The 24481-nt window shown below is 38.4% G+C and overlaps 1 protein-coding gene across 14 annotated transcripts in view; it reads right to left on the bottom strand.

Moving 5' to 3' along the window:
* Nucleotides 1-308: 308 nt before the first annotated feature.
* The window catches only part of QKI (QKI, KH domain containing RNA binding), a 249497-nt gene continuing 225324 nt past the window's right edge, over nt 309-24481 (bottom strand). For 2 of the 14 annotated variants that reach the window (XM_077486646.1, XM_077486649.1), the window contains 5 exons: nt 20811-20898; nt 15457-15732; nt 12254-12385; nt 6210-6284; nt 309-3087 (listed from right to left, as the gene is read on the bottom strand). In XM_077486646.1, the coding sequence (XP_077342772.1) occupies nt 3071-3087; nt 6210-6284; nt 12254-12385; nt 15457-15732; nt 20811-20898 (588 nt within the window). In that variant the 3' untranslated portion in view covers nt 309-3070. Of the gene's footprint in view, nt 3088-3620; nt 7095-12253; nt 12386-15456; nt 15757-20810; nt 20899-24481 lie in introns of those variants that run through there. The other 12 variants (XM_077486644.1, XM_077486647.1, XM_077486652.1 and 9 more) reach the window with 8 other exon arrangements.

Genomic DNA, 24481 nt, shown 5'->3' on the forward strand with positions numbered 1-24481 from the left:
AGGAACTGTGACATTAGTAATGCAGATGCTGTGAAGCCAAGGGACAAGCAAATGCCTGGTGTGGTAGAGAATATTTTGTTCCAACCTCTACTATCACATACTGGCAAGAGCTCAGGCCAGATTAACCATCCATAGCTACTTTCAAAGTAATGTGCAGAATGTCAGGCGACAAACAATATTAAAACAAATAACGCTGTGGTCACGCTCTTCAGTGTTAGTCCTGTAATTCAAGACTTTACATTCTTTTTTTCCTTGTAGATCTTATTTTAATGAAACATATAATGTTAATAAACAGACAAAGTCCAGAGTTAGTATCTTGGTATTATAACATTTATTAAAATAATGCTATGGGGTTAATAGAAACAGCAAGGAACCAAAGAATTAAAATGCAAGCCATGTAAAAACCCAACTAAAACCCAATATGTCTAATGTCGTCCAGTCGCTAACTAAAAGCCAAGAAAGACAACACTCCCGATATAATAAAGTACTGCAAAACAATTGGCATCGTTTTAGTTATCAAAATCGTGGGTTTACATTTTTGTATCCTTTTTCTCAACCAGGAAAAACTCCTTTTGAATGTTATATAACATACATATAAAACAAGATAGAAAAATACATTATAAACTTGTAACAATGGCTGTAAATACATTATTTTACAGGTTCTTTTAGGCAATAGGTTGGCATGATACATACATAGCATGAAACTACTAAGGTAATAAAGAAAAGACATACAATTAATCTGTATGGTTACATATCAGCGACACTCCCATCTAATCATTCTAAAAAAAAAAAAAATAAAAAAAAAAAATAAAAAATTGATAATACTGTCAAAGGAAAAACTAAAGACTGAAAACTACCTAATAAGAATAAAAACATAAAATGTATAATACTGAAATCAAAGGCAATTGGAGATTTCATAAGTCATGCTTTTTTTTTTTTTTTTAAAGTTGACCCATTTGTTTGTTCATAGCACTCACAAAGCTAAGTGTTACATATCTATTTAACAGACTTACACCTTATCCACCATAAAAAAAGAAAAAAAAAACAAAAAAAAAAAAGATAAATGACAAAAAATATCCAGGTTTATTGCAGCTTGAGATGAAACTGGATCAAATACTGATTTTAAAACTAGTTGATCTCTCTAAATGCGCAAGTGTCGCAAAATTGTTCAAACAGTTCCCAGCAAAGGGATGAAATCTGATATAATTAAACAAAACAATATAGAATAAAAAATGACCAGGAAGACAAAAGCTGGTGGCAAGTTAAATAAAAGCTAGCTTCTGAATAGAATAGGATGAATGTTTGTTGCATAGTAAATTATAACTATTAATTTGCTTCAGTGTGACAAAAAAGCATGAGGTCACCACAAAAGGGGTTTTGAAATCTAAACATTTTAGATTTACTGCTTGACCTTTACCAGAGTTTCCATAAGAAACAGAAAAAAACATAAAAGTTGATAAGGTGATGAAAATGTGCTAGGTTTTTGCCAAATTATTATTTATTTTTAAAAATGGCACTCAAGTGCCATGGCTAAACTACTGAAATTTAAATTATAAAATTCATCCGAATAGGTTGACATGTTAATACAAAATTTGACATCTCCTCAAAAGTTGAAAATAAAAATTTCTACTTAAAAATATCTTGGCAAAGCACAGTATCTGTTACAGACTGTCTTTATATTTAATACATACTATACTGGGCGACTGACTTGCAAGATTAAATGTTAGAATGTCTCAAAGTGCTCACGAATTAGATGTGGCCTCTTAAAACTTGCTTGGCAAAAAACTACAGACCCCCTTAACCCTGAATTAAAAAAAAAAAAATACAAGACACTGGACTAAATGATCATGGAGAAAAATAAGGCACTTGTTTCAATTAACTTATACCAATGCTGAAAAGAAAAAAAGAAAAAAAAGTTTGAAAAAAAAAAAAAAAATGACAAAAGGCTCTTTTTGGTCTTATTCCTTGACTACCACCAAAAATCATTCAATGCAATAAAGGGTTTTCTTTCTTTTTTTTTTTTTTTTTCCTATTTTTTTTTTATAACACTTGAAAGTATAAAATGCTACATTTCCAAAAATATATTTTTTCTGCACCAGCACCCTTGTATAGTAAAAGTATCTAATTTTGTTCAATTTTTTCAATGCACTACACTTATATCTACAATTTCATTACAATTATATAGCAATAGGCAAGCATGGCTTTTACATCCTTAATGTTTGTTTCTATACAGGGAGGTCTAAAAACAAATACTTGAACAGTTTGCCCAGTAACGTGATACATAATGCATGTACCTTTTACCAATGTAATATTACTTGAGGCTTTTAAAAGTAATGCTTTTCTAATTGCATCACAACAGTTGTTTTTGTATACCAGTGTTGCAGTATAACTTTAAAAGGTTAAAATATATTTTTTTTCATGGCACCCTTATCAATGTAACAAATTTGGCAGGCAATATTACAAAGAGAACAGATTGCAATGTTTTTACCCTGGGAGGGCACTGTAGTGACTAAATACTAATTTATATTTTAATAATTTTCTTAAATATGTAATTAACTTCACCAGTGAAATCCCTGACCAATCAGGTTCATGCATGATGCATCATCACAACACAGTACATTCAGCTTCTTACTTCACAATACAAGAGAAAAGACAAAATAAAGTTCCCTAAAAGTTTCTCACAGTAACTGCCTCTGTCATTGGTAGTTGAGGATCAGATGTCTTGCCAGTACTCTAGGTGAAGCTTTTAGACCGTTCGTTTGGTTAGGACACTAAAATATGATCAGTGCGGAGGGCTGAAATGGACCTTATTGCTTTTCTATTATTCAGTGCAGGTTCTAGAATCACTTTCACCCAATCAGGGGATGAAAACAAAAAACAAAACAAAAAAAGGAGTTGGAAGAAAACTATTTCTCTGTGTGTCTTGTTAGATGGTAAGACGAACGGACAAATGCCTCAGCTCGCTGCACTGAAGACAGACAAGCAGAGGCGATTACCAGTTAACTGATCAGCAGGCAGGCATGGTCAGGTCATCATTGGGTGAAGAATTCAGAGGTCAGAAGGTCATAGGTTAGTTGCCGGTGGCGGCTGGGTGGTTAGAAACAAAAAATAAAAAACAAAAACAAAAAAAGAAAGAAAAGATAGAGAAGAGATTAGTTTCAGCTAGTGACTGTTTAATAACATGAAAAAACTAATCACAACTAATAAAAAAAAAAACAAGCATGTTTAATACTGACATACTGATTGACACAATCTACAGAATGCAACAAAATCATGACACCAGGTATCATGATTCGAATGTGTGAAGAAGGAGCCCACGCCCATAAAACTGGTTAACAAGAAGAAAAAATGGAAATAAAAAACTAAGGACTAATGGTTAGTAGCAGTCGGAAATTGGAGACAAAAATGATGAATCAGCTTGAAACTTAGAAATTTCGAGACAGTCAGTGCACACAATCAGTATCTGACTGCTATTAAGCATTAGTACTTCCCAGAGGTGCAAGCATTGAAGCATCTATTATTAATGATGATGTGATTATTAACTTGTTAAGAGCAATGAATCTATTTTTTTTTTTTTTAATAAAAGTAAACATTTTAACATAAACTATGGGCCAAACAAATTTGTTTTGTTCAATAAATGTTTATTGCTCATTTTCTATTTACAAAACACAAAATATCTTGGCCTCATAATACAAAGCAATAAAACTCTGGTCTAGCACAGTAGGCATCATCTGAACCAGGAACAGCTATAATGCTATTGCTACTGGCAGCATTTCCAGTTGAAATACTAATTTACACATATAGGACACATATAAAATGCATTTTGTATGTAAACACTGTAAAAGTCCTGGATTTTTTTTTATATATATATTTCTAGACAAAAAATTGAAGTACATAAAAAAAAAATCTAATACACTAATAAAGCATTTATAACTACAAACAGCCCTCTTTATTTTCAAAGCTAATACTCTGCAAATACAATAAAATCTGTCATTTCATATACATTCCTGCATTATATTTTTATATTTCTTACGCCATCTGTAAATACTATTTTCTTTAAAAAAAAAAAAATACAGTAAAACATAAAAAGTTCTCAAGTGGAAAGTTAACATTCTCAGTGTTTTTTTGAGCTCTTACTTCCTTAGTAACTCACATTCTCCTTCACAAAACTTGGTCCACTTAACAGTAGTATTTTTTAAGACTCTTTCAACAGCTTTACTATATATTATGAGGTTCAATTTGCTTTTTTTGTACTGTTGCCATAATGACTAAAGCAGAGGAGATGTCAACGAGAAAAAAAAAAAAAATCAGTGCAAAGTCAGACTTGTGGCATTTCGTAAAATGAAATCCAGTAGATTCAAATATAGCTTTGTCTCAAAGACTTAAAGCTATTGGTCAGCTTTAAAAAGGGAAAACTAAAAACACAAGTGTCCTTGACTTAGTCATATTACTAATTTTCCCTTCCAGTATTTCAGTGTCATGTTGGAAAGATAAAATTAAAGTTTATTCCCTTTAGTTCTTAGTAAGAACTGGGAATTGTTGAATATTTTGCTTATGATTAAGCAGAAGGAACCTAAATAAATAAAAAAAAATGTGGTTTATTATTACCACAATGCCTTTATACAGTCAAATGACATGTATGCCTATATGATTTATTGTACATTAATGAAATGTACCATTTATAACTGGATTAAAAGATCCATTAAATGCTGTTACAAGGTTAAATACATGCAGCATTACTGCTGCATCAGGTGGCAAAATGTACTGGCATACCTGCGATATATCCTCTGCAAAGTCCCTGGCTATACACAGTACACACAGGTTTAATAACTGTGCAACATCATTTACAGATTATAACATGTATTTCAGTCGGTTTTTTACAACAATTAAACCGGATATTGTAACATACATATACTGAGAAACCATTCACTTGGCTGCCTTTCAATAATCAAGAACGTGTAATAATAAAAGCAGTTTTTGCATCAGGCTGAATTTAAAAACATTTCAAAACTGAAAAGGATGCACACAAGTAATTCTTCCCTCAACTCACTCTTCAAATGACCTCTTAGTACATGGGAAACAAAATAAATTATATTTGTATAGAGGTTATAGATTTCAATAAATTTTTGAAGTAAATTTGTTGTACAAAAAAAAAAAAACTCCTTTATAATGCTTAGGTTATACTGGGTAATGGTTCAATTGAGAGGTGAAAAAATTACCTGTGCAAATCACTTTAGTAAAAGTGAAGCATTTAAAGTTGACTTATCCAAAACAATTAATGTCTGAAATTACACCTCATACAACTTTGGGCGGCACAGTGGTGTCAGGAAGGGTCACTGGTTTGCATCCCAACCACGACACTACCTGCCTGGAGTTTGCATGTTCTCCCTGTGCCTGCGTGGGTTTCCTCCGGGTACACCGGTTTCCTCCCACTCTTCAAAGACATGCAGGTAGGTTAATTGGCTTCTGTCCAAAATTGGCCCTAATATATAAATGGGGACCTTGGATTGTGGGCTCCTTGAGGGTAGGGACTGATGTGAGTGTGCAAGGTACAGTGATGGGGACAATTGGAGACTGGATGGACTGGTGTCTTTATTCAACCTTAATACTATGTAACTAAATGTATGCTTCTTTGTCATAACAAAAGCTTGAGATTCAAAGAGTATGTATTGGCTATAAGGATAACCACTTTATTTCTAAAACTAGAACAGAAGCTAGTAAATCTCAGCATATATCAGACGTTACACTGACAACATGTAGCTGACATGCCACATTTTCTGGTTTAGGGTAGGCACACTTTAAAAACGTAAAACACTTTAAAATGGTCTTTAGTTAAATTTTAAGCCATCGCTTTTAGTTATCTGCAAGAATACTCAGCAGGCATTCTTTTCAGAGATGAAGTTTCTATTTGTTCAGCCCAAATAAATGCATCAACTACCTTTACAGTTAGGTCGTCATCATTGCTTTGCAACACCATACTAAATCCTGCATACCAACATTTAGCAGTATCTTCTATTTTTGTAAAAGCACCTGCTGTATAGTCACCAAGAATAAACAAACTGGAAACAGAAATTAAGGATAATATGCCACAAAAACCCATCCCTCAGTGTCTGCTCGGTGTAGTTGGGGTGCAAATTATGTGTGGTGTTGTAAAGTTAACTTACTGAAATAGCATTTTGTCAAAGCAAAAACTACACAGCTAAACTAACCTCTGTCTGCGGTCACAATCCTTTGGTAAGGATGGACCCGCATATCATGCCTTCGCACTTTAGTTGCCACCGCACCTAGTTAAATTGTAATTACCAAGACAAAGTTAGAAAACAGAACATTCAATAAAAATATACAACAAAAACAGCAGGTTTCATCAAACAATGTTTTACATGGAGATTTGTTGCAAAAACATTTAGGTTTAGAAAGCAACAAGTTAAGGCACAGTAGTTTGGAGTCTTTGCTACAGTATGTGAATGATACGCGTGCCGATTAACATTGCATTCAATGTTGTACATTTGGCCTTAACCTGTTCCGCCCTTGTGAGTTCAGTTGATATGTGCAAGCACCTGTAACACTAAAGGGCATCATAATGCATTCATTTACCACTTTCTTTTGAAATCTGTTAGACCCAAGAAAAATTTAGCTTTACTATTCACATAATCACTGAAGTGCTTTACCTGCAGCCGATGAGCAGTTTTATTATACTTTAATACTGACATCAGTTATAATAAAAATAATCCAGTTTTATATATCTTTAAATTATTTTGAATCTTAATATCTAAAGTCAAGAAGTAGAAACCACATTAATTAAGTGATTAGTAAAGCGTGCAAACGAGAAAGCTTAGCAGTCAGTATTCTACTATACACTCACTGCTACTTAAATGTATAGACTAAATCAAATATTGATCAAAGGATTTTTATCTATGTGCAAAATAAAAAAAATAAAAACAAGTGCAAGTAAGTCACTGACTGCTAGGCAAAGTTTCACAGATACTCTTTCAAGACTGATGAAACTAGGCAACTGCTAAATTAAAATCATGTGATCAATGAAGGGTCATTTGAGACTTTCTTGAATTCTTAGCCTTTCGTTGGGAAAGCCATACCTGAAGATAAAAGGAAGGGAATTACAAATGAGTTATTGGTCTGGTGAAGTAATCTTGTAACAAAAGAGCATAGATGGCAATGCTAAAAACTTAAAGTATATCTAAACTCAGGAACAAATTTTTTACATATTGCAGCTAACCAAGTCCTTAGATGTGGTGACTGCATTTGTTTGCTTCTTTCAAGCTTTTTTAATTTTTTGCAAGTGCAGGAAAATACATATTGACCCTGTCAGAAAGCCCGACTTGCTTCTAGTGTACTTAAAAAAATAAAAAATAAAATAAAAAAAAGGGGTTATCAGCTTTCCCAGATGTAATCAGTGATCTACAAGACACCCTCCATATAATGGAAATGAGAGAAGGTGCTTGCAGACCAGAAAAGGAGAACAGCTTAAAGGCGATAACATTGTTCCCTCCAAAGATACAGTTGTGTGCATGAGTGTTATCACCCTAGGAAAGGGTGGGGTCATCAGGCGAACATAAAAAAGTTAAATAAAAAAATAAAATTAAAAAAAAAAGACAAATGAAGCCACCACATCCAACTGGTGGCTGGTAAGCAGTCATATTTTGCTTTTGGGTTTAGATAGCATTAAATTTAGAATTGATCACATCGACCAAATCTTCATTCATGATAAATGTTTGAAGTAGTATTTTGCAGGACCAGTGAAAATAAAACAATTGCAATTATATCCACTTCTAGAGTGGACCTTTTCTGGCACTGTTTACATGAAACAAACAGCATTTTTTGCTAGAAAATTACTTCGAACCCCCAAACATATATTTTTAAAGCAAAGGTCCTAGTGAATAAAATGATGGGATTTGCAATTTTTTATGTCACATGGTATTTGCGCAGTGCTTTTTCAAAAAGCATTTTTTTGTGAAAAAATTAACTTTTTTTGAATTTTAATGCAAAAGAAAAAAAGACAAAAAACCAAACAAATCATTTTTTTAAATAAAATATAAAAGATGTTGTTACGCCGAGTAAATCGATACCAAACATGTCACGCTTTAAAATTGCGCACTCCCGTGCAACTGCTTCGAACGACGTCAAATTCATGATCCATAGGTGATGCTTTAAAAAGCTTTACAGGTTGCCACTTTAAATTTACAGAAGAGGTCTGGTACTAGAATAACTGCCCAATATCTGATGTTCGCAGTGATGCATCGTTGTTTGCGTGCTTGGACCGAAGTGCGTGTTCGCCTTTGTGTGGTGAGCACGGAGGCACTGATGCTTTAAATTACATTTTTTATTACTTTTATTTTTGTCTCAGGGAATGTAAACATCGTTGTGGCAGCAATAGACTTTATGGAGACCCCAAATCCCTCCTCTGCACTTAAAAGCATTAAAAACACCAAGATCAGTGTTTTTGATTGCTTTTGTTTTTTAAATGCCATTGACATCTGGGTAAACTGGAAGGGATGTCACATCATCGCTTTCCGTGTTACTATAGCAGAGAGTCCATCAAAGCCGCTCCTGGATTTGTTTATCTGTCCGACCAGCCGGTGGACATTCTGGCTGGTTCCTCAGGTCTCCTAGTTGTCCAGGAGATCCCAAGCAAGCTGCAAAAGACAGGAGTCCCCCTCCTGATACTTGTAAAAGCAGTCCGGCAGCTAGGCCTAGGTCAGATTTTACAGGAAACAGGCACACAAATGATGCAGGTGTGTGCTGGGTTTATGTTAGAGACAGTGTTAGAGGTCAGTGGGCCCACCCTCCCGAGGGGATCAGTGTGTGAAGGGAGCTGTGAGGTTCATGTCGGACCATACTGTCCAGGCCAGACAAAGGCTTGAGCCTTTGAGGATGTAGCAGCTGGGAGCTGCAGGAGAAACAGTCAAGCTGTCAAAAGTACATCGCCTAGTGCACGAGCACTGGCACTGTGTGTTTGACAGTCTGGAGGACCAAGGCATGAGCCCTGAGCAACGAAGCTGCAAAAAGAGCCACGGGGCTGAATTCTATGTTTTTTTGCATTGATGGCAAGAACCCCCTTCGTGGTAAACTATTCAAGTGTGAACTTTGATTTACACTTAAATAGCTTTGTTTTACAAAAAAGTGGGCAGGAAAAGCCCTAAAATATATATGTGGCCTGAAGTAACTCATTGTTTGACACTACCATTCCCCAACTTGTCATAATTGGTGGAGGAATGCCAGGGCTCAAAGAAAACAGTAGACCCTCTCATTGCCTAAAACCATGAGTTGCCAGAGACTGTCTGTTTATGCTTTGCTGTGTGAGCAGCTAGAAGCGTATTGTCTCACAGCCTTAAAGAGATGGTGTGTCAAAAAAATTTTTCTGGAGAACGGTGCGTCCATAACTGCAAAGATGGGTGCTGTTGCCCATGGCAAAAAAGGAATGAGCTGTGGGGTTGACTTCATACAGCCTATGTTACCTGCGGATCATATTGAGGACTTCCTGGCTGAATTTGAGAATATAGCTTCATTCAAAGTGTGGCCCAGAGGCCGCTGGGCTGAGTTGCTACAGCCTTTCCTGCCAGCGTAGTTCCAGAAAGTGTACTGTTTGATGGGCTTCGACAAGGATAACTGACAAGTACAAAGCAGCAATCCAGTCTGAAGAGGGCTAGGAAAGCTTTGCTGGGAGTGTATGGTATCCCAGGGCAACAAGAGAGGAAGTATCATCTGGGTGATGAAGCTGCAGTGAAGAGGTGGCTCATCGTCCCCACAAAGAGGGCTGGGATGTCCGAAAGCTTGTGACACCTAGCAGGATGTCTGTGGTTTCATCCAGTGGCTGCATTGGGAGATACACTCAGAGAAACGACAAATGGAGTGGCAAGACAGTTCCTGATAAAAATGTGAAAGGGACTGTTTTTGAGTTTAATACTGGTGAAGTGGTTGGAAGTTTGGTGAGGAGATCTGCTTCCAAGAAGGACTTGCTGCTGTGTAGTACCCTGTATAGTGAGGAAACACGGGGTAAAACTGAGTATAATGTTTTGCTTAATAATGAGGTTAACAATGTTCAGGTAAATAGTGAGTTAATACAGCCTGCTGAAAATGCAAATGTGTATGTACTGCATGAAGCACTGCCAGTGTACGATGGAATTGCAACCCAATAATGTCTGAAGATGAGTTAATACAATGTGATCTTAACCACTTGCCGACTGCAATACGTATACATACTTTGCGGTTTGCAAGTGGTTTACCGGGGTTATGGTTGAAGGTAAGGTATCGGTTATGAACCCAGTTTTTTTTTTTTACTGCCGGTGGCTGGCTCATGAAAGTGCTCAGAGTGGCTCATGACCCAGCTTCACCTATGGACATTTTAAAGTACCGTAGTTTGTCGCCATTCCACGAGCGTGTGCAATTTTAAAGCATGGCATGTTCGGTATCTATTTACTCCACGCAACATCCTCTTTCATATTTTACAAAAAAGCTTTGGGTATATATTGCGTTAAATTTTTTTTTCTTTTTTTATTCATTAACCACTTCAGCCATGGATGGTTTTACCCACTTCCTGACCAGGCCATTTTTTGTGATACGGCACTGCGTTATTTTAACTGACAATTGCGCGATCGCACGACATCGTCCCCAAACAAAATCAATGTTCTTTTTTTCCCCACAAATATAGCTTTCTTTTGATGGTATTTGATCACCTCTGCGATTTTAATTTTTTGCGCTATAAACAAAAATAGAGCATCGACTTTGAAAAAAAAAAAAAACTTAATATTTTTTACTTTTTGCTAGAATACATATCCAAAAAACCCAATTTATTCATCAGTTTACATTTTACATATTTTTGGTAAAAAAAATAAATACATTTTATAGCATCTATAAAATTGGGGATAGATTTCTGAACTTTTATTTTTAAATGTTTTTTACTAGCAATGGCAGCGATCTGTCTTTTTTTAGCAGGACTGCAACATTGTGGCAGACAAATCTGACCCCGTGTGACACTTTTTGGGGACCAGTGACATTATTACCTTGATCAGTGCTATAAAATGCACTGATCAATGTATAAATGACACGGCAGGGAAGGGGTTAATACTAGGGGATGATCAAGGGGTTAACTGTGTTCCCTGGGTGTGTTCTAACTGTAGGGGGATGGGCTGCCAGAGACATGACAGAGATCGCTTTTCCAGATCACTGGGAACAGCAGATCTCCAAGATGTCTCCTAAGGGATCTCCATTTTTATATAGGCGGATCGCCATGTTTACCGCGATTGCCGGTGGACATAAGAGTCCACGGGACCCGTGGGCACGCTCCCGAGGCATGCAGCGGGCAACCCAGTTTCACATGCACAGGAGAGCTGACACTCTCTGCAGTTTAAATGTGGCGGCTGGTCGGCAAGTAGTTAAAATGCATTATTTCCCAAAAGAATTGCGTTTGAAAAACCGCTGCGCAAATACCATGTGACATAAAAATTGCAACTTTCACCATTTTATTCCCTAAGGTGTTTGCCAAAAATAAATATAATGTTTGGGGGTTATAAACAATTTTCCAGCAAAAAACACTGATTTAAACCTGTAAACAAAAATTGCCAGAAAAAGCTTGGTCTTCAAGTGGTTAAAACAGACTGGGATGCGTGAAACAAGAAAGTACTGGTGTTACTGGATGAAGTGTGGTGTAAAAATAGGGTGGACACTATTGCTGCTGTGCCAAGAGGGTCTTCTGAACAGCCTATAAAACATGGTGCGTAGGCTGTTGCAGAGATTAACCCTCACGAGTGAGCGTAAATGCACAGCAGAAATTTTGCCCACAACGCATAAAGGAATTGATGATGTAGTGTGTCTTGTGATGACAGACATGCTCAAAGAAATGTTAGGATCATGGACTGTACAGCCAGTGTATATCTTGCTGTCCTCTCCTGGGTCAGGAGAACTTGTACCACTGGGTACTGCTAATTGGAGCTGGATATTACAGACTGTACTGGGCCAATATTGGAGTTATATGATGCAATGTTTGGTGTTAATGTGGAAGATGTCTCACAGTGTGCTGGATTGCTTCATACTGATGTTGTGCACGAGAAGCACTCTGGAGCACTGTTGGACAGGTCAGAGGTATTGAAAATACCAGAGGTAACAGAAATGGTTAAAGAAATTGCTGTGAAAAAATGTGGTGAAAAATGTCTGTTGGTAGGACAGTCGCTATTGGAGTGTTGGACAACAGGGGACGATGTGAAATTTTGGGAAGGTCCCATAGGGAGTAACTGCTTGCCTGTATGTGGTCCCTCCTCAGACACTGTCCTAGCAAGCAATGGGACAAGAGATCCTGATGATATTGAAAATAATGAGTTGTGGTTTTCTGAGAAATTGGTTGCCAAGGGTAACCACCCAGGTATTCGCGAACCTGAAAAACAGATGGTGCTGGTTAAGGTTGATACAGGTAGTGGGGGGGTGGTTCCCTGACAGATACGATAGAAGTAGGCCCCCTACAGTTCCGGGAGAGCAGTCCTGGGTATGGTAGAGAGATCAGTGGGACCCCAAGGGTTAGGAAGAAGTGATTGTGGCACACCCAGAAAAAGATGTGGGTAGAGTGCCTCTTTAGAAAGAAGGTCAGACAGGTTTGGACCTCTAGGGGTGGTAGCAGGCACAGAGGTACCAGTGTGAAGAGTGGGTGTGTTTCTCCATCCGATGGAAACAAGGGGGTTTGGGGGAGGGGATATGTAGTAGGTCGAGCCCGTGCCACTGCTTAAAATGGCAATCTAGGCCAGATTTTGCAGGGAACAGGCACACAAACGATGTATGTGTGTGCTGGGTTTATGTTAGAGACAGAGTTAGCGTTAAGTGGCCCCACCCTCCCGAGGGGGTTAGTGTGTGAAGGGAGCTGTGAGGTGCATGTTGCTCTGTACTGTCCAGGTCAGGTCAGAAAAAGGCCTGAGCCTGTGAGGATGTAGCAGCTGGGAGTTGCAGGAAAAACAGTCGTGGAAACACATATACAATATATGAGAGAAATTTTGCTCATGTCTAGTCATTACTAACTTAGATTGCTAAAAAAAGGACAGATCACAAAATTCAGAATCTCAATGGCTTTGGAGAAAATACAAAACATACATAGATTTTGCTCACTTGGCTCTCCAGGGACATTATTTTCATCCTCAAATGAGAGGGTGAAATATTGTTGTGGTAGGAACCAATATTGTCGAGCCTGAACATTTTACTTAGTAAGCGAGCCCAGAGCAAGCATACAAGACCAGGGGAAAGATTTTCCAGGCTCCATGCTTGCTACAGTTCAGCGATTAGGCAAAAAGCCAAGATCAGGATGCTAGTCTGCACAGTTGAAAACAGGTTAGCAATAATCGTTTCTATATTTGTATGCGCTCGGGGAAATTTAAAGTGGTTCTACAGGGATGACAATTTTACCTTAAAGGATAAGTTCACCCTTACAAAAAATAAATGCACATTTTTTTCCAGGTAAAAAAATGTGCATTTATTATTTTTTGTAATTAACCTGTAAAGCATTTGCACCCATAATCAGCAGATCGTAATGCCACGGTCCTGCAGACTGTCAGTGTATCCGTCCGGCCATACCTCCGGCACTTTTACACTGCCTGCCCGGCCAGCGTTTTTTTTTTTTTGTACAGATTGTGACAGAGGGGAGAAGATCCCCCGCTAGCTGTCAGAATGAGGGATCGGTGCATCTGTAACATGTTACACCCTTATTCAGGGTGTAACATGTTATAAAAGGTGAACTTATTAACGAATATACCTGAGTCTTATCTCAATCCAGCGCTGTGCCTGAGAGCAGCAGCGCTACTCTCGCCTAACAGGACTCAGTGAGAGCAGTGGAAGCCATTGGTCTATGCTGCTGTCAATCAAACCTTGTTATGAGAGAACAGAGTAGATCCAGGCAGTGTCTGTCTACAGATGCAGACAGTCCAGCTCGGGAGTGAGCCTGCAGGTGCGCACCCATAGGAAGCAGTTTTCTATGGAGGCGCACTGAGAAGGGGAGGAGCTGAGATCGTTTGTAGGGAACACGAGAAATGGAGGTTTGGGGCCGCTCTGTGCAATACCATTGTACACAGAAGATAAGTATAGCATGTTTATTATTTTAATTAAAAACATTTAAGCTTTACAATTGCTTTAAATTTGTTGCAAAACAATACTGAACATTTTTAATAAAGAAGCCATCACTACATATTTTTATTGGCTCACAACTGGGTTCATGTTAACAGCTTTAATTCTAAATATACTGATTTTAGTTTATATTTTTTTTTCTGTCTAAACCATGACATCTGTTTTCCAACTAAAAATAATAATACCATAAATGCATAATCATAGTTCAAATAGTTGTATGTTTGTGTGTGTCTATATTTTAATGTTTAATATGAACAAAACCAAACAATATTTAGCTAAGAATGGCTAATTGTTCACTTTATGTAAACATTTTTATATTACTAATGTAATTCTATGGCAAGGAGATTAGTTCAATAACGTGTGAACAATAAATCAAACAAGAATGTCAGAAAATGCAGAATTCCTACAGTGCAGTAAACACCCTATTGGCTTTTAGTTTTTTAAAAGCATTCAAGGAACTACACTTGTGTTGCACTGGTCCATATAAATATTGTGGATGAATTATCAGGCTCCTGCAGACTCTTCCTACAGCTCTGTGGTCGTACCTCTGTATGGGCTGTCAGTTTCAGAGCTGCAGGAAGAGTGATTAAACTGAGGGCACTGATCAGCATACTTGTATTCCATTGAGAACTACAAGTCGTAGCCTGTACATCCATGCTGCGCTTTGTTAATACTATACATTCCATAAACATTGAGGGCTTTTTCACAGCATGTCAGAAAGGGCATATATCAAACAACTGATTTCAATGTACCTGGTTCACTCCACACCACACAGGTGAATTGCGGACCACTACATATAAAAAATGCAGCACACCACCACAGCAGGCTGCAATGTGATGAGCAGCAGGGAGTTAAATGAAGTGTCGTTTTTGAACACTTCAATAAAGTTATAGTTAGAGGGAAAAAGTAAACAGTGCAACGCATTTCCTCTCACTACCCCTACACAACACACGCTAGTGTGTTTGCAGTGTGGACTGGTGGACTTGTCTATACGAGTCCTTCAGGAGTGACATACAAATTTTTCAGAAGCTGTATTACAAGATTTATTTCAGAAGTCTCAATCTTTTTGACCCTATCATATGCAAAGTGAGTAATGTGTGATTTTTTTTCCTGGGACTGGATCAAAGCTTAACCACTTGGGGATAACATTCTGTAAGAGCGACGACTGTTCACTGGGAAATTGCATACATTACTTTTAAAAAGTTACGTAAAACCACATACCAACTTTATACATATTGCAATTTTGCTATTTAATAAGATTATGGCTAGCAGTAGGCTTAGAGGTTATATAACAAATTCTAGCATATTTCTGACAGCAAACAGTATAAAGTCACAAGATCTTACCTAATACCCCACTTGTTTCAATAGGATACTCGAGAATTGATGTTGCTGGAGCCAAGGTATAAGGATAGTCATATGGTGTGTAGATCAAGCCAGCTTCTGGACCTTGTTGGACTAGTGTTGCAGTAGGATGAGGGGATCCATTTGGCATGACAGCGGCTGTCTGTATTTGTCTGATCAAAGGCATTAAGGTAGGGCCAGCTGGCGTAGGTGTACGCAGAGCAGCTGGTGGCAGAACAGGCGCAGGCCCAGTTATAATCCGTGGGGCCTGAGCTGTCGCTGCAAGAGAAAAGGCAAGGGCTGCTACAGTAAGCAAAGAAAAATTAGAAGGAAGTGTAGAAGCAGCAGTATAAAAAAGGTAGGGTAGGAAATACATAAAAGGAAAAAAGAGGAGGAATAGAAAATAAGCAGGAAGGAAGGGGGGAAAAAAGGAGAATCATTAGTTCATGCGCTGATCACACAAAGCACACCATTCAAATGCGAACAAGCTATCCCAGATCACCAGCGTGATTAAATGCAAACATGCTTCAATTAACTGCAAATACCTTACAGTAAGGTACTGCAAAAATGTCACAGATTACTGAAAATCAGTACTTAGATAACACTGCAAATAGAAGTCACTGTATAAAAATGGTTAGAAAAGACAGTGATTTTGGATTTTGCCATAAAGAATTCAAAAAGGTAAGAAAAATTTAGTTCAGCAGTCACAAGAAAAGGGACAGGTATATGTGATGCTGTTAAAATGGAAGAAGATCAACACTGGAAAATAATTTAGGAGAATTATAGAGGGTTGCATTCCAAACTGACTAAAATATAGCATTAGCAGAGCAACACACTGCTGTGGAAAATGTACAACTTCCTGCAATGGTTAAATTGACCTCATTTTGGTAATGCCTCAATACTTCATGCAACAGAATGTAACACTTTGAAGGTCATCATACTGGCTCATTTGTTAGTATAAGCCCTTGTACACATGGTCGGAGATTCCGACAACCAAATCCGTCGGATTTTGTCCTTCGGATTTTGACCGACGGATTTTGTCCGAAACTGTTGTATACACATGCTCGGACGAAGTTGTCGGAAAATCTGATCGTTCAGAACGGGGTGACGTTATTTAGTTACGACGGGACTACGTTCAGGCTAGTAGCCAATAGCTTTGGTGTAGGAATTTGATCTGAGCATGCGTGGCACTTTGTCCAATCGGAATTCTCTACACATGATCGGAGTATGTCCGATCGGAGCATTTTGTCGGAAAATATTTACGGTAAGTTGGAAAATTTGGTCCGACGGAAGCAGTCCGATGCATACCACACACAGTCGGAATATCCGACAAAACGCTCCGATCGGACACATTCCGTCGGAATCTCCGATGGTGTGTACAAGGGCTTAGTGTGATCTATAGATTTTAAAATTGCTACCACAAGGGAAAAGTTTTCAAAAATTTAGCAGATTTCTAAGGATCATCTGCTATTTGTAACAGTATGAGTTTAGATACTTTGCTATGCTTTTCATTTTTAATCAATCTACACAGTACCATGCATGCACAAAGATCAAGCACTAGCATCAACACAATTCTAAATACCTAAGCAGTAAACAAAGCATGCTAAACTGTGTGACAAAAAAGAGAATAGAGATGGAAGTAGGCACTAAATGTCAAACAAAAACATGAGGAAGAAGTCAAACAAAAAACATGAGGAAGAAGCCAAACATTTACAGAACGCAATTCGATGAATACGCTGAGTGCAAGCAAAGCCCCAAGTCCAAAATGTAGTTAGCTATGACTGGACGCTATGGGTAGCTGAATTTTGTACTTGGCACTTTTATTGAAATAAGGCTGGTTGTGTTGGACATGAGTTTTCTTAAAGTGGAAGTAAACCCATCGATTTAAACAGTTAAAAAAAAAAAAAAAAAAAAAGGCATGCCGGGAATGCTAACTGCACATTGGCTGTGCTCTCAGCCAAACTATCAAACCATCCAATGGCTGGTGTCATAACGAATCACATGTGCAGCACCATAGCAGTTGAAGATTAAACAGAGGCAAAGATGGCAGCTTCCTTGGCCGAAAACGATAGGGGAGTTTACTTCCACTTTAAATACGTATGAAAGAACAGTTAAGCTTGTTCAGCAAACTGAATACTAACAGACATTAAAAAGCTGATGCCTAAAAAAATAAAATAAAATAATTGCAGCTAATATAAGTTATAAAACCCCTGTCAAATACAAAGTCTAATTATTTTGTTCTGTGCAGCCATGCTCTCCTGAATCCCACACCTATAAGTCAAATTATAATCCTAGAAGGGCAAGTACCGCTATTCGGAACTTTAGTTACTTCTATCATTTTCTCACATCAGGCCTGCTCACTATAAGGCTGCTTTCCCACTGGGGCAGGCGAGCGTTGACCGTAAAACGTTGCTAATTTTAGCGGCGCTATTCGGCCGCTTTAACCCCCACAAGGGGCTGAATAAAGGGTTAAATGCGCCCCTGTATCGACACTGACGAAGTGCTTTGCAGGAGCTTCGGCAGCGGTGCCCATTCACTTCAATGGGCAGGAGCGGTATATACACCGCTCTAAAGATGCTGCTTGCAGGACTTTAACGCACTCAGGCTTTCACACTGGGACTGCAGGGGAGACACTTTAGAGGCACTATTTTCAGCCTAAAAGCGCATTAAAAATGCCCCAGTGTGAAAGGGGTCTAAATGTATATCGGAATGCTGGGGCCCACCCTGTGCTCTATCTCCTAACCCTAAAGTCTGGAACATGTCAACAGCCTTGTACAATGCATTAATGTTAAAAATGTCTCCTTCATTTAGAAACTGCAATTTTTCCTCCCCTGGAAACATTGGGGTTGTGGGACTGTCAGAAGCCCACATTAATTCTAAGGGCTTGTTCACATGAGTGGTTGGGGGGAGGTTAAAGTAGGTGGTTGAACCACGGGTTTCACCACTCCAGACCTTCCGTCTAAATACAGAAATGCAGCTTTCTTTTGGTGGCATTTATTCACCGCTGGGTTTAGTTTTTGCTAAAAAAAAAAAAAAAAAAGACCGAACATTCTGAAAAAAAAAAGGTTTGTTTCTGTCAGAAAAACATATAAGTAGTTTTTCTTTCACCGATGTGCGTTGATGAGGCTGCACTGATGGGCACCGATGGGTAATGATAGCGGGACTGGCACAAATTGGCCTCACTGATGGGTACAGGTTGGCATCACCGATGGGCATCGTTGGGGCTGCAATGTAATCAGGGCACTGATGATTAGTGTAGGGCTGCAACTAACGATTATTTTCATAATCAATTAGTTGGCCAATTTTTGTTTAGATTAATCGGTTAATAACTTTTTTTTAAAGTGTGGTGTATAATTTTGGTAATATGTAAAGCTTAAAAAAAAAGGCAATTTATTCTTAAATATCTCTATGCAGTGGTAACTATAAATAACCAACTATATGGTTAGAGAGTAAAATCTCAAATTCACTCTGAGAATAACAGACAGAAGAGATACACTGTATATACTATTAGAAGAGATATACTGTATATACTTTGAGGTTGAATCTAGTTAAAGACTGTTTTGCAGTTTTTCAAACAGAACTGTAATATATTATATGCTGGCCATACAGAAAGTGTCTTTCTTCAAAAAAAAAAATTATGTAATTTTAAGAACGTTCATTCGATACGTTAGTGGGGTAAAACCAACGCTCGTTTTCAACCACAGTGACAGGAAATAATCGAAAACTGCTTGGACAAAGGACTTTTCAGACAGTGTATGTGGTTTTTGTTCAGAAATTTTAAAACAATGTTAAAAGTAAGCGAAAATTTCAAACATTGTTTCATTCAGCAAGTGTACAATGATTATTCTCATCTGAAAATAGATGTGTGCGGCCAGCATAAGGCTCAGTACACACCTATGCAGTTTGCATTTGATCTGTTTCTACAATGCCCCAATAGCAAGGTAAAGAAAACTTCTGCCTTTAGAACCACTCACTTCCTGCCCAGGACTACATGTCCCATGAGGCATTGTTCCTCACACATTCACAAGTTCTCAGGCACTTACTGACATGTATGTATTGTGTACTGAGCTGTATGTGTGCTGCACTGTATTTCCCGATATGTAAACAAATAATGCATTCTGTATGCAGGCCAACTAATCGGCCGCCTAAGCTGGCCGATTAACCAATTATAAAAAAAGTAATTGATTAATTTTGATTAGTTGTCAATTAATCGATTAGTTGTTTCAGCCCTAGATCAGTGCATTGATATACATGTCTCTCCTGTGAAGAGATGCTGGGGATGTCAGGGTGAGGAGAACCGATAAACATCTTGTTTACTTACATGTGATCGGCTGTTAATGGACACAGCCCATCATATGGGTAAACTGCTGCCCTTTACCGAGATTGGGGTAGCTCCTTGTCCCAGAGACACATTGCCAGCGATTGTGGAGATATCATATGACATTGGCCCAGAACGAGAGGCACCCCATACAGCAGGCAGGAGGTGGTTAATGATTCCTCCTGGCCCCTAACTGCAAGTGTAAACCTAGTAGAAGATTTTAAAAGAAGCCAAGGCACAGTTACGTATTCAACAAAATTATTCAAATTACTAACCAATCCAGGGATGGAATTCTCTGTAATTCCAGCTGCTACTACAAAAGTGAATCCCTTCAGTAGCCCAAGGCTACACTAGAACAAGAACTAACCCTGAAACTATCCCACCCTCACAAGCAGGAGGTGGACCCACATTCACCTGAAGATATTCGCATCAACCCCATATCCTTTTCTTCTTTAGTAAGCTATACCGAATGATGAACAGGGCATTACAATAAAATGCCGTCCATCAGACTCATCTCTTTCTTGATCACTGAACATTATGCAAGGAATATGTTGGAGGAGCTAGGCTTGCAGTATTCTACTGTGGGCTCCTTGAGGGTAGGGACCGATGTGAGTGTGCAATGTACAAGGACAATTGTAGACACACACTCAGGTTGAACTGGATGGACTGGTGTCTTTATTCAACTCAACTATGAAACTACTACTGTAGAATTAAAAAAGGATATGGTAAGGATGCAATTTTCTTGTGGTGGATTCGCATTCCCAAGCCCATATTGATCCGCATTTGGCCAGGGCACCAACATCAGCTGGTGCAGCTACAAGTCCGCCTGGAGCGTTATTGTTTTTTTTTATATGGTCTTTGAAGACTCCTCAAAGCCAAAAAATCTGGATCACCCATTTCAGGCCAAAAGTCAAATTATCCTGATCAGTTTGCTTTACTTTCTAGGGCACCTACTAGAAAACACTACAAGCTACTTAAACATCTACCAATAGAAAACTGTTGAGGAGAATAAAGAATTTAAAAAAAATATGCTGCTTACGTGATTTTAAGTTAGCGTCCCTGTAGGTGCCATTTAGGATGGCCAGTTCCATCAACTGCATCTTTTTTAAACTGTCTTCACCTTCCGCCTGCAAATAGAGAGAAAAAAAAAAAAAAAGTCAGTAAATCTAGTGCCTAAAGAATACTACATAAAAGTATAAAAGTTTCCTTTGTGGACCGAGTACCACACACTGAAAATGCTATTTAATACATTTTTCTTGTTGAAATATTTTATTGAGATGGTACAAAGTTCAATTAACAGAACAGAAAAAAATGAAATAAAACAGTAAAGGGATGCTACAGATTATATGTCCACAACAATAACCGGAGATGGTGAACGTGATCAATACAGGGTTTGTGATACAATAGGTCAATAATATAGCAATGTGGGGTATGGATTAGAATATGTTTTGGAAGTACTGGAAAACGAAGTGGGCAAAGAGCTCATGGGTAACCATGGGCAACACCCTGGGATCAGGTTAAATATTAGCAACAGTAGAAAGTGGGGTGCGTGGGCAAGCAAGCAGCACTCCGCTATAAGGACTGAATGTGTCAAACCAATTCGAGAACTGATTTATGGGGGAGATCCCGCTTACTTAATTTTTAATATTCAATGCAAGTTAACCAATCCATGTGTCCATTCTTTCATTTTGTTGAGTAATCACTTTAGAAAACACCCCCCTAGCATTTCTAGCGAACCATCTTGAGTAAGGGCAGATGATTCATGTAGCATTTACTTCTTGGAATCCAGCTGCCCTAAGCTCATCTATCCGTAGGCATGAGTGCCTAGCTGAGAGAGCCCCTCTTCCCATCCTTCAGGGGAAAGGAGGCAACTGAAGCCATGTAGCATAAGGATTAAAAATACCTAGTGTTACTAAACCCACAAAAGTAAAATCAGTCTGTATATGCAGTAAAGCATGCTGTTTATATTTAATGGGGAACCTAAGGGGTTAATCCTTTGCATTGTGTAAAAAGGCTATTTGATCCCGTCTTCTCTGTTCCTCCCCTCCTTCCACTGTCCTGAAACCATCTCCTGATAGAACAGAGGCTGGGGGACAAGCTACAGATGCTTAGTTTGGCGTGTATTGGTAGTTTTATTTTTTTCTTGGGAGGGTGCATGTGATCAGCATAGGGCCAATCAGCACTGTCCAGACAGAGGGTCAGGGATCCTGCAGCCTTATAGGTCAGTCAGAGCAGAATGAAAACTCCCCCTACATGTTTTAACCAGACACTGATAGAATTCACAAGACTGCTCTAACTGCTGATGAAACATTTTTTAGTTTTTTTTTTTACTAGTAATATATATATATATAAAAAAAAAACATTTTTTTCCCCTCAGTTTAGGCCGATATGTATTCTTTGTGCAAAAGTTATAACATCTACAAAATAGGGGATTTATTTTTTAGCATTTTTATTATTTTTTTACTAGTAATGGCAATTTTTATTGTGACTGTGATATTATGGCAGACACATCGGACAATTTTGACACATTTTTGGGACCACTGGCATTAATACAGCGATCAATGCTAAAAAAAAATTATTGGTTACTGTAAAAAAGTCACTGGCAGTGAAGGGGTTAACCACTAGATGCAACTTTAGGGGTTAAGTGTGATTCTAACTGTAGGGGGGAGGGGCTGTGTGTGACACATCATTGATCAGTGCTCCCGGGTTACAGGGAGAGCTGATCAGTGACAGTGTCACTAGGCAGAATGGGGAGATGCTCGTTTACATTAGCATCTTCCCATTCTTCCTCACTGTGAGACGGTCGTGGGCACCCGCAAGCCGCCTTTTAAAGGGGACGTACAGGTACGTTAATCTGCCTGTACGTGCCCTTCTGCCGCAGTACATCTTCTTGAGGCGGTTGGGAAGCACTCAATGTTGATTGAGTAATTTTTCTAAAGCAGCAACAAGTATCCAAACACCTCAGATAATTTGCATTAGAAAAGGCAAAATGATATTTAGTTTGGAGTTAAAAATCCAACTGTTTTATACACAAGGACACACATCAAGAGGTTCTACACAAAGAAAGAATATGATTTTTGAACATGTTTTTTTAAAGCTATGGTTTGACTTCCACCAAGAAGACAATTTAAATGTAGAATCTCTACATGTCCACACTTTTGTATTGGTTTTATCTGCATTGCAGAGGCATCTTACCACAACATTAAGACATTTTGTAGGTTAACTATCTTTTACATAAAGCTATCCTAATGTCTCTGAATGTGCAGTATGTATGGAGGGACTGATGCAACGTAAACTGGTACTTAGAGAAATATAGTTTCTGCTCTTACTGATCTTTTTAAAATTCTAGTGACTTGGATGTCATGCCTTCCTACTGGCTTTAACCACTTGCCGACTGCTGCACGTCGATATACATCGACACAATGGCAGCGGTGGGCAAATGGGCGTACCTATATGTCCCATGTAAGAGCCGGGGTAGCAGGCGCGCGCCCGTCGCGTACAGCGTGACCATGCACACAGGACCGGCAGACTATGTCCGCCGGTCTCCCGGCGATCCTGTCACGGGGCCTCAGAACGGGAAAGTGCCTATGTAAACAAGGCACTTCCCCTTTCTGGCTTGTGTCATGACAGAAATCACCCTGCCCTGTCATTGGGAGTGGTGATCGATGGGTGCAACATCGCACGACCGCGCAATTGTCAGTTAAAGCGTCAAAGTGCCGAATCGCAAAAAGTGCTCTGGTCAGGAAGGGGATAAAATCTTTCGGGGCTGAAGGGGTTAAAGTGGAAGTAAACTCAGAAAATAAACAGTCACTCCAGCGATGTAGCCATTAAATTCCTAGCTGGCTGCTGTCATCTTCTCCTCAGCCATTTCTGGGGGCTGGGTTTTCAGCCTCTCAAATGGCTGGTGGTGGCATGTCATCCCGGTCATGTGCATGGGAGTCCATCATTCCGCATAGCCAGAGTGTGCTGAGTAGGGCTGCAACTAACGATTATTTTCATAATCGATTAGTTGGCCGATTATTGTTTTGATTAATCGGTTAATAACCTTAAAAAAACTGTGGTGTATAATTTAGTTAATATGTTAAGTTTAAAAAAAAAGGCAATTTATTCTTAAATATCTCTATTCAGTGGTAAATATAAATAACCAACTATATGGTTAGGGAGCAAAATATCTAATCCACTGAGAATAACAGACAGAAGAGATATACTGTATATACAAGAAGGGATAAATACTGTATATACTATTAGCGGAGATATACTGTATATACCGGTACTATTAGAAGAGATATACTGTATATACTATTAGGGACTATATACTATTAGAGGAGAGATGTACTGTATATACTATTAGAAGAGATATAATGTATATACTAATAGATGAGCGATATAATGTATATACTATTAGAGGGGATATATACTGCATATACTATTAGAGGGGATATACTGTATATACTATTTGAGGAATGATATAGTGTATATACTATTAGAGGATATATAGTATATATAATATTAGAGGAGATATAGTGTACATAATATTAGAGGAGATATAGTGTATATACTATTAGAGGAGATATACACTATTAAAGGGTCAATCTAGTAAATATCATCCGACTCATTAACTTTAACCCCATTTTGTTACTGGCCGATTAATCGATTATGAAAATAGTAATCGATTAATTTCATAGTCGATTAATCGATTTGTTGTTTCAG

The sequence above is a fragment of the Lithobates pipiens genome, unplaced genomic scaffold (assembly GCF_037356315.1).
Source record: "Lithobates pipiens isolate NorthernLeopardFrog02 unplaced genomic scaffold, aLitPip1_a1.2 Scaffold_18, whole genome shotgun sequence".
Classification (NCBI taxonomy): Eukaryota; Metazoa; Chordata; class Amphibia; order Anura; family Ranidae; genus Lithobates; species Lithobates pipiens.